The 11,539-nt window shown below is 47.4% G+C and overlaps 1 protein-coding gene across 1 annotated transcript; it reads right to left on the reverse strand.

Annotated features, from left to right (window-relative positions):
- Positions 1-224: 224 nt before the first annotated feature.
- Positions 225-10,904, reverse strand: LOC109321915 (kyphoscoliosis peptidase-like). The gene is made up of 2 exons (XM_019552655.1): positions 10,727-10,904; positions 225-2,412 (listed from the first exon to the last, which is right to left on the reverse strand). The coding sequence occupies exon 2, from the start codon at positions 2,315-2,317 to the stop codon at positions 1,118-1,120; it is 1,200 nt and encodes a 399-aa protein (XP_019408200.1). The 5' UTR covers positions 2,318-2,412; positions 10,727-10,904; the 3' UTR covers positions 225-1,117.
- Between the last annotated feature and the right edge of the window lie 635 nt (positions 10,905-11,539).

An 11,539-nucleotide genomic window follows, 5' to 3' on the forward strand; every position in this document is an offset into this window, starting at 1 on the left:
CCGCGTGGGCTTAGGGGTGGCTTTGCAAAATACCGCACAAATATTCACTGCCTTATCTTCTCCCTTCTCCCCATATGAAGGAAGGGCTAAGCCAGGGTCAATCTCCGTTGCACGCAAGGTGACGGCCCCACTCCAAATCAGTTCAACCGTTCCTTCTGCAGTCGCGGTTCGAGGTGGTCATCTTCACCTCCCGTCCTAAATGATCATGTGAGACCGTTGTGCTTAAACTACGTGCTGCAGCGACAGTGTCCAGCTCCCCTCCATAGGGCATTTCAGTGCCTGGCGATGGAGTTGCTCTTCATGCCCACGCATGTGTTTGGTAAGGATGCCTTGCCAACCTACACGCAAGTTGCCCGGGCAGGAGTCCCATCTCTGTTACAACAGTGCCTTTTAGCTTGTGCCAGACCATAACTACACTTGTGACTATGCTTTTGGTTTTTATACTGAGGCAACTTGGCCAAAGAACCACTTTCCTGAGTGTTCCCATCTCTGATTTCAATCCCTCGATGCCCATAGGTAGCATGCAATGCATTTACATGTCAGCCTCACTAATGAAGACCTGGTTGAATGTCCCAGAAGAAATTTTAAAGCAGCAGTTAAAAATAAAATATAACCCCTGCCCCTCCCCTGCCCCAAAGCACAAACTCCCTCTGGAAACCATTAACTTCCTTCCTGCATATTTACAGTGGTAAAATATTGCTACCACCTGATGCTTTTTGTTTTTGGCTCCAGGTCCTATTCCCCCCCCCACCCACTCTCAGGAGGAAGAAACCACATGCATTTCCAAGATCTGGAAGAGATGTCAAATAAAACAAGCTGCAGTTAGTCGCATGGGTAAAAAGTGGTAAAATAACCGTCCTCTAGAGGAACCGAATAACAGATTCCTCTTATATGCATAAACTATTAAGAGACCTCGGTGTGCTGGCTCTGATCAGCTTGACACACCATCTCCAAGTGAGAGGAGTGCTGTAATATCCTGCAAGGAGGAGGCTGCACCGTGTATAGTGTTGAGAGTCCACCTGACACGGTATTTGGGGCTGTTCTTTTCCCTTCCAACCTGATAGCTCTTCTTTCCTTCCTGGGCTCTTGGGATCTTTCCTCCTCTCCCCTGGATCATTTACCCTGAAGACCCCACATCAAATGAGAGGACAACCTCCATGCTGGTAGACTGCTGGCTGAATTTAGCCACCAGTTTGAGCAGAGTCCCAGCTGGCCCTGTATGCACTTCCCCCTCCCAGATCTTGCTCTGAGTTGGCTTCAGCTCGGTCTTGGCGTGCCCAATGACGAGAGCTTTGTAGGCTTTGGGCATCTTGACCCGAAATGTGACCCAGCTTTGTTCCTGGAGCACGCCAGTTCTGGGCTGTAGCAGTATGCACCCTCTCCTCCACAGGCTGTACACCCTGGGGAAAGGGGGCCACCGGCGGTTGGAGAAACAGCGGATGATGTAGTCGCAGACATGGGCAAAGTCCTTATGGTCCTTGTTCCTGCCAAAGAGCCCCACTTTGTAGATGCCTGGCTCAGGAAGCAGGATGCACACGCCGACCTTGTTTCTCAGGTGAGTGAGGAGGACGTATCTCTCCATGGGGTACTTGTTGTTGGCGACGTTGTCCTTGCTCAGGACGGCCGCCACTTCGACGTCGGGCCGCGCGTGGAAGGTGATATTACACTTGCCCTGCAGGGTGGTGATGATGGGGGCAGGGTGGCTGGGGTTGGAAAGGCCCCTTCCACGGGTGTAAGTCCCGCTCCCACAGTGCATGCTGAGGCCAGATGGGAAGAGCTCGTTCCGATTGATGGGGCCGGAGCAACGGATGAGGAAGTTGGCTGCGTTTTTGAACGCGGTGTCTCCTAGGTCTTTCACAAACACCGAGAGCCGGTAGTAGCCCCGAAAAGGACACAGCACGTGGCAACTCAGCTTGTCTTCCTCGGCTTGCGATGCCAGGCACTTCTTGCTCAGAGAAGCATCTAACTCTTGATGGACCAGCTCGTAGGTGGCCAGCAAGGGCCGCGTGGTCTGTAGAGTCAAGAGCAATGATCCCCTTGCCGCGACCACCAGGTCCTCTCTCCAGCTGCAGTCCTCGATACCAAAGTCCTTCACCTTTTGATGAAGGCCCCAGAAATGGAAGGGGTTTTCAGGTAGGTTTTCTCTACTGATGGGCTCCAGGCACTGGATCTGATAGGAGCACACCCAATGATAGGGGCCCGGAGAGTCTGATGGCCGCGCGAAGACCATCAAGTCGAACAAGCCCTCCGTTGGGGGGGTAACTTTGAGAGTCATGCTCTGCTTGGACACTGTCATCATCCCATGAGTCGTGCCCATGTCATCTTTGCTAACTTCACCAGAGAGCTTGGAGAGGTGGTAGCTAAAATCTGTTGGATGTGCGCTCTTCAGAGCCACTGTGGCTTCCCCATGAGCTGTAAGAAAAGGGTTGGAAATACCTTTTTAAGTGGTAAGCACATGGCTCAGCGTAAGCATCGTGGCTTATTCATTTTGTCTCTTTTTGTTAGCAACTGTGACACACGCGGTGGAAAACTTTGCATATGCAGCACGGGACTGGGAGCCTCCAGGGTCTTGAGTTCATAGAAACTAAGGGCTGGAAGGGACCTCGAAAGATCATGGAGTCCAACCCCTGTGCCTGGCTCTACTAAGTTGGACCCTGGGCTATCCCCTCCCTACCCGTGTGCTTCAGTTTCCCTATCTATAGAACAGGACAGATGGTATTTGGGCTGCTGGGGCAAGCACTTGGGGTAGGACTGCCAGTCGCAACACAGAGAGCCCCCGAGATATTCTCCTGTTCATGTAGTGGACTCTATAGAGCTCGAGGCAGCACTGCACAGAGGTACTGCAAACCAAATAGCCGTGTTAGCATGGTGCTGTCCCTAGGCAAATTAGCTCTGCTGAGGATGCCATGTGCTCTACAGACCTCGGAGACCTCCAGATAAAGGGCTGTCGTCAAGCAAAAGATGGTGGCAGTTAGGTCAATCTCGTGAGTCCTCGATATTAAGGGGAATAGTTATTCCCCCAGTCATTTACACTTATGTGACAAATCCGGTGTCCCATCCTGAGCTAATTTTACAGTAGCTCTCCCACTCGAGGAAGACATCGGAGGTACAGGTCTGATGTGCTGTCGTCATAGCAGGAACGCAGCTGGGAGGATCAGAAGGCTCCAGCCCAGCTGGTAGGAAATCCCAGTGCTCTCCGCCAGGCTGTACGAACAAGTTCAGTTTTTCCAATTTTTTTTTTTCCTTTCTTTCTGGCTCCCTTACCGCTGAGAACATCCATGTGCTGTTGTCTGGGAGCCAAATCTAACCCAGCAGGAGGGAAATACAGGAGTCCCACTCAGGGCTGTATTCTTGCCTGCACCTGATGCATGACTTGGTACTGTTTGTTCTGCTTCTGCTACTCAGAGCTCAGCTCTACGGCTGAGGTAGCTGTGCAGCAAATCTTTGAGTTTGCCAGAAGAAACGTGCATCTCCGAGTCGCTTTTTTTTCTTGGCTTCGATTCTTTTTAACGTCGATAAAATATAGCAAATACATGGCCTATGTGATGTATAACGTGCATCCGTACCTAGGTTAGATGCAGGGATGGTACCATATATATGTATATATTTTGATTGAATTTGCCTACCTATGTGCAGGCACATAGACATGCCTACATATATGCACGCATGCAAAATGCACAACATCCTTTAAAAACAAAGGTGATTAGATGGGGGAACAATTCCATCTGCAGAGACGAGGATAATGTCCACGTCTCTAGATCAGCTAGCACAATGGGACTGTGGTCTGTGGGCTTGGGGCACTGGCCTCAAACGAATATAGTAATGATGGTAAGAGATGTTATGGAGGCTGCTGGGATAGTGGCGACGGGTCTGAAATACCTCTGTTACTTGACCTTCATGCTCCGTTCAGGAAAGCAGTGGGGTGGTTTATCTATTATCCATTGGGTTGCTGTGGAGGTTATAAAATGATTGCTAGCCTGTATTTTAACCCATGTATGGACCCAGATAAGCTCCCGTTTTATGCTTCTTGCAGACACCACGTTTTCTTAGCATATTTTGGATATCAAGTGTCCCCACAGCAGCAAACCCTCCATGAAGAGGCCACAGGCCTTGCGTTGCATGCCAAGCCTTGCATGGTTCCAATGAAAGAGACCTCACTAGAGGTTTCCAGAGAAGAAAATACCTCTCTCCATCTTCCACAACCAGGCTGCTTTGCTGTTTGTGAACCCTTCCTTTTTTAGACATTGAAAGCTTCTCATTCTAGTAGCTACCTTTTAGGGATCTCCTTCTGCTTTTAGAAAGATGAGGTTGACTTTGAGGCAGCACAAGCAAAAGCCTCTTAAACTCTTCATCTTCTCCAGCCTCTGCAGAGGAAGAAAGCTTTCACCCTTGGTTAGAGAGCATGAGAAAATGGGGCCTGGATGTCTCTGACACCTAGAGAGATGTTCAAGAGGCTTCATCAGCTCACTGATGCGAGGCTCATTAATAGTTCTGCGTCTCTGCTTTGGTCCTCGGTACATTTTTCAAGCATAACACCTCCGAGTGCTTCTACCAAGTAACAAGCATGTTTACTTATCTGCATTTGTGCAACTGAATTGCAGACTCTGACACTCTGGTTCAAAGGCATTTTGCATCCACTCTCTCCATGTAGAAAAAGAGAAACACAAGAGGCCACGGAGAATCAGGCCCACAACCCCCTTGTCTTCTAAGGGACACCAAAGCACTTGGAAGATCATGACCTCAATTCCATAAGGTACTTAGATATGTGCTTTAGTCCCACTGACTTCAAAAGTCCCCAAAGTGAAGTGTATGTTGAACTGCTTTGCTGAATGGGGGTCTAGGAGTGCAGGGTTCAATCAACCCCCATTTGAAATGTAGCTGACTTGGAGCAGTAGAGAAGACAACGTAACAGAGAGGGAAATTTAACACTGATATTGTTGGGACTCAGGGCCTGGTCACAATACAAATATAGTGTGCTAGGGTAGGGTTGTTGGTAGTAGCGGTGTTGGTCTAAGGACATAGGCAGACAAGGTTCTTTGGGTCGATGGAATACCTTTTATTAGACCAACTAAATAGTTGGAAAAAACGTTCTTTGCAAGCTTTCAACCACAAGCATCCATCAAAGAAAAAAATATCTAATTACCTGTGGGTGCCCACTTCTGCCAAGACCATCACTCCCTCTGACTTCTCAGTTCTAACCCTCAAAGGGAACTTACAAAACACTTTTCGTAGACGAGCCTACGAACTTCACTGCATCAATCTACTGGATACAAAAAATCGTGGACTCAATATAGACATTGGATTTATGACACATTACTACCTGTCTGACATCTGATTCCCCAGGTACCTACCTGAAGCTTACCATTTGCATTCCTTCACACATTTCCCCCTGCCCCACTCCCCTCCTATCTCTACCCAGTATCTTCCAAACTGCCACCTGTTGACATTTTCACAGACTTCTCGTCACACTTTTAGCTTGTTTTCTACCTTGGAAAACTCAGAACAACAGCAGAGTTTCCCAGTGCCTGAAGAAGGGTATTTGTGCCCGAAAGCTTGCAAAGAACTTTTTTCCAACTATTTAGTTGGTCTCATAAAAGATATCACATCTACCCAAAGAACCTTCCCTGCCTGTGTGCTAGAGCAGTTAAGTCCTGCACACTGACACAAAAGGAAGCTTTTCATTACTAAGAGGAAATTTTCTGTGCGGATCCTGATTTTCATTATTTGTCACAATGTCTGCGGTAGGCTGAGAAGAACATTCGCAAAGAATGGAGTGGTAGGGTTTTATTATTGCCTTGACTGCCCAAGTTGTGACTTGGCTCATGTAGTAAGTGCAAACAATAGTCTCCTGGCAGCTCTTCAGTAGAGACATCACTGATGACAGAATTTATTAACTGCAGGTTTGCTCACTATTAAATTCAGCCAATGTTCGTTTCCGAAGCTGCTGCCCTGTTTGGCTGCATCATATGAGGATCTTTGGAAAGAAAGAAAAGAAAGGAACATTGTACCCAGCCTAGCCAGAGATGGTCAGATTATGGAACACAATAACGAGCTCAGCTTTGGGAAGAAAGCCCTCAAAGATAATTAGCGGATATGTTTCAAACAAACGTTTGTGGGGCGTTGAATTTATTCCACCAGTGAGCTAAAGATTCCTTTCTTTAGAAGAAATTAGGTGAAACCCATGGATGTGTTCCAATGCAGTTTCCACATCAAGGCATTTAATAGTTTCCTACAGATGGTTGATGTGCGTTGGGCTAATTGCTTAGCAAAACACTGCAGTAACATGTAGACACATTTTTACTTTTCCAAAATATTTTAAAAAGCTTCCTTCCCCTTCTGCTATTGTATCTAAGGCATATGCCACTGATGACTGGAGATGATGATGGAAAAGGTTCTGGTAAACCAATTGGACGAAATTTTGCTGTTTTCTTTCTGCCGTAGTCCTCATTGATCTGGATGTGATGAGCAATTAAAAAGGCTCAATTCCCACCCCCCCCCCCAGGATGACGCTTGATATTATCTGAAAATCAGGTTCCTTTGAGAAATCTCAATTGAGTGCCAGAAATGGAAGCAATCAAGAAGCCATTGTATGTGGAAATCGTATCCATGGGCTTTTAAGCTAATGGGAGTTGCATAAATTTAAATCTGAACAATATTAGGGAAAAATAGGCAGATCTTGTAATACAGACCTCACGCATATAATTTGCACTAAAGTTATACTAGATTGTAAGCACTTTTTTTCAGATATTAAGCTCCATTTTTGTAGGTGTAAGTTCACACCCAGACTCTTCATACACAAAAATAGAGATCTTTATAAGGGCTGAGAGGGTTCACAATTTAGCTTTTTAATCAGACTCATGAGATTGGGCTGGTTTTTGAAAATAATTTTAGTGGTCAAATCAATAGTACTGGTCAAAAGAAAGAAAACAAACAAGGATTCTTCTAGGGAAAAATAAATGTTGACTTCTCTTCCAAGGAAAAACTTTGAAAACATAAATCAAAATGAAAATATCAATGGAAATCACAATTTCCATTTCAAATTGGACATTTCAGTATCTGAAAGCTGAAAAAAGATTGACGTGAAAGGCAGATATCCCTCCCTGTCTTCCCATATGCTTCCCAGTGGGGCCGATAGCACAAACGGCACGTAGGGTCCGCTTGCAGTTCTCTTCTACTGGGGGAGAGGAAATGTCTGGGGGCCACCTGATATAAATAACACACCTGACAGGCTTGTGGGGGTGTGTAACATGTCCAGACAGTCATGCTTGCATGATCATTTATGAAAAACTTGCAAAAGTACTCCAAGTGCTAGGCTTTAACAAACCTACGATGAATTGGGACAGCTGAAAAAGCAAATAGTCAATGAAAAGGGCATGTATCAGGGCCTTGGTGCCCTGGCTGGTGAGAAATACAATCAGTGAGCAATGTGAACAAAGAAAAGGAGAGTGGCCCAGCCTCAAGCCAGAGGGACTATCAAAAAAATAAAATAAAAATGGAAGCGATACTTTTAGATCTTGTTCTCCACTAGGGATGAGTAGGGAGAAACTCATAGAAATGAAGGGCTAGGAAGGACCTCGAAAGATCATCGAGTCCAACCCTCCTGCTCTGGGCTTGAGAAGGTTCCTCTACTCGAGCCCGTCTTCCTATGATTACAGTCCATTTGGTGTCGATGAACTCCCTCCAGCAACTAGACAGCTGAAAAAGTGGGAGGCCGTCTGCCGGTACAGGAAATATTGAAGCATGGTGCTTCAAAATGAATACAGCTCTTGTTAGTAGTAGTTGCATGCTACGAAACCAGACCTCATGGAGCAGCCGGCAAAAAGTGTCCTGGTCCCTAAGAAAGGCTGACCGACTAAAACGAACAATTATCGTGGTCTCTCTCCCTCCCATCACTGCCACAGGGGATCTATAGCAGGATGCTGCTGAATGGGATTGAACCCTTCGGTGCCCCTCTGCCAAGTGGGTTTTTAAAGCACAAGATCAATAAGGAACACGTCCGCTGAGCGAAGCCGCTACTCAGGAGGCCTTAGGGCAAAATGCTGCCTTGAGCTGTGATTTTTGTTGGTGGTTTCTCAGGAGCGTTGATCTCTGCCGTCTGCTGCTGGCTCTTGGCAATCCTCTGGTACTCTGAGAGTCCAAAACTCGTAGCCAAGGCGACTGGAAAGTCCCAGGAGAATTGCAGCTGTGCTGTTCGATCAGTGACTCAAGCACTAATTAGCTCCCGGCGACCCTGGATGCACAGCAGAGCGATGTCCTGGCTCCCTGTCTGTTTGCTCTCGTTGCAGATTAGGTATTCAGTCGAATGCATCATTCATTCGGTTTCCCGGCGGATGCCTTTCCCACATCTTACCAAATCACTGTCCTTTTGTTCATCAGCGATGCAGTTCTCTTGGACACTGATCTTGACTTGAGGCAGAGCCACCTCGATGGTTGGATGCAAGCAGCATGCCGCGTGGGCCTGGAAGTGGATACGGCCAAAATAAAAATTCACTGCACTTGGAGAATCCAGAGCAGTCTGGGGCGAAAAAAGGCAAATCTGATGCCTTTCAAATAAAGCAACGTTCAGTGTCAAAAAAAATCCTTGCTTTAGCTGCATTTGAAAAAAAAAAATAGCCAGGCAGAAGTGTATTGTATTCATCCGCGTGAAGGCTGCCCAATGCTGCCGGGTGCTATTGCACGTGGATCCCAAACTCGGTTAGTGTCAGTGAAGACGTTGGCTGCTCTCGGTGCTGTTGGATGCGAGTGTGCGCGCTCATCACACTCAAGTACAAATGACATGAACTCCTGCAGGAGACCACAGCAGAGCCTTCACCGAGCAATGCAAAGAGGAGCGGTGGGTGGGCACCATCTCCGGCCACCAGCCGGGCTGCGCTCTTCCCTGCTTTACTCTGGGTGTTGCAGACTAGGCGGCAGCGAAGACAGCCCCGTGTAGGGCAGTTCTGGGTGCCCCCTGACTTCCGGTTGCTTTGCCCTGCTGAGAGAAATGATCGACCTGGCATCCAGCTGTGCCCGACGGTGAAGTACTCCAAGCCTCATCTGTCAAGCCAACAGCGCACGGCACTGCTGCTGCTCCTGCTGCTATCCTTTTATATTCAGCCGTGCATCACTTGAGCAACCACGCCAAGCTCAGTGCTTCTTGGCTGATGGATCTCTTTCCCACAGTCCTTTGAAATGGCAGCATTTGTTTCACTGGGCATTACTTGTATAGGGGACTGGTGGTTTGAGCACGAAATTGGAACTCAAAAATTCTGGGTTTTGGTTTGGAAGAGCCTCCCCAACCCCCGGGATGAGACAGTCTTCCTCCCTGGAGATCTTCAAAAAGCATCCGGATGCCCACCATGCTGGGGTCCTCTGACCCCACCAGTCGTTCCTGCCCATGTGTGGAGGGGCTGGACCCGATGATCTGTAAGGTCCCTAACAGCTATGAAACTCTTCCCACCGGGGCTGTGGTCTTGCTGTGTGACCTTGGTCACACCACTCGGGGAAGTAGTAACCTGTACCTCCCTCAGAAGATGCTACAAGACAGTGTAATCATGGAAAAGAAGTGTTGGAAGGGACCTCAGAGGGTCACATCTAGTCCAACCCCTGCTCAAAGCAGAAACAGTCCCAACTACAGCATCCCAGCCAAGGCTTGGTCTACCTGGGCCTTAGAAACCACCCAGGATGGAGACTCCACTACTTCTCTAGGTAATGCATTTCAGTGCTTCGCCACCCTCCTAGTGAGAGAGTTTTTTTCCTAATATGCAAGCTAAACTTCCCTTGCCGCAACTTGTAATCCTTGACTGAAAGGAGGTATTGATCACCGAGTCATTATACCTCAATTGAGTGCATATCCTTTGTTTTCAAGGCACATGGCCATCAATATCAGGAAAGCCCAGGTCTGCTGAAATATGGTGTGCCTTTGATTTTTGAGTAAGTAATTCCACTCGTTCCAAAGCTTCATGCTGGGCTTTGTTTGCAGTCTATTAATTCTTCATAGCAAGCATGTCAAGCCCCCCTGCTCCAAGCTTGCTTTTTTTCTACAAGATGAAATAAATGGCAGGAAAAAAGAATAAAAACCTCTATGTTGGGACATTTGGTAGCAAAGGAACACAAAGGATTCAAGAAAGAGTCTCAGATGGGAAAAGGTCATGCTGTATTTGACCCAAAAAGCCCACATCAAACACCGCTGAGACAAAATCTCCCTCTTTCTCAAGAAAGGACAGGGATTTTTTCAAATCATGCTTTGTAGTCTTGTCTCACTGTATAAACAGTGTGAGAAGAAAGAGAAGTCACGTCCCGCCGTCTCGTGAGGCTGCTGACCAGAGCCGAGCACTTTGGGAACGCTGCAAGGAGGAGTTTCGGGGGTCTTAGAGCTGTTCACAAACATTAATGAATGAAAACTCGTTTCCCCGCTGCGAGGTAGAGACATTTTGTTCCTGTTCTACAGACAGGGCAACTTTGGCACAGGAGGCTTTCAGTGACTTATCTGAATTTACTGTGATTCATGAATTTTGACTCCCAGTTCTTCTATTCTACCGTGCAATGGCCGTGATTCAGGGAAATACGTAAGTACATCGTTACGTCCTATTGACTTCCATGGGATCTAAACATGCACTTGAATGGGAATGCCAGATAACGCAGTACTTTTGAACAAGGAGGCTCTCAGGAGTTGGGACCCATCAGGTACAAAAAGAAGTCGACTTACCGTAAGGATGGAGGAGCTGGGCCCTCGCTTTGTGTTTACCTGTTTTGAGAAGGGAGACGTCTGGAGAGAGAAGGGAGAGCTGAAGCTTGAAAAACTCGGATGTTTTAAAGACTCTCTGTTCAAAATCTTCCAGCGAGACGTGTTGTTCAACCAGCTGCCATGCTGGGTCTTCAGGCCAGTGGGTCTCAATGAAGTATTTCGGGTCAGTGAGAAAGAAGAAGTCATTGTGTCTGCCAGAGTGGGAAAAGGATACCAGAGAGTGAGGTTGTTACACAGATTGCCAATTGCTCAACTCATGAGGGGGATACGGTGAAGTGCCAAGTTTATTGATTAAGCACTTAATATACACACACACACACACACACACACACACACACACACACACACACACACACACACACACACACACCATTCACGCCCCGATTTCTGATCTGCCCTGCTATACATTACCAGTCTTATCGGTGCTTGGATCAATTTAGTGGATCAGCCAAATTGCTCGTGAGCGGGAGCCGGGCTCCTGCCAGTCCACCTCATCAGACAAACCAATGCTCCAGGATGACATGCGGAATGAGACCCAAAATTGATATGTCTCGCCCTATCTTTTATAGCCTTGCCAGTTCCCCCAGCCCTCTGGGCTTTTGCTGGGTTATTGCTCTGTTCTTCCCTGAAGGTCAGTTGCCATTGCTCTCGCACTGTTCTGGGGCGGATTCTTCTTGTTTTGGGCTTTTACCTGTCTGCATTCTTCAGCCGGTCGCCAGCTGATGTTTTCCTTTTCCACAAACACTCTCTCACCCATATAGCATGCAAAAGAGTAAAAGGTTGAGTACTTATGTCAAGCTACAGAACGATACA

Source organism: Crocodylus porosus, unplaced genomic scaffold, assembly GCF_001723895.1.
Source record: "Crocodylus porosus isolate Cpor-Errol unplaced genomic scaffold, CroPor_comp1, whole genome shotgun sequence".
Lineage (NCBI taxonomy): Eukaryota > Metazoa > Chordata > Crocodylia > Crocodylidae > Crocodylus > Crocodylus porosus.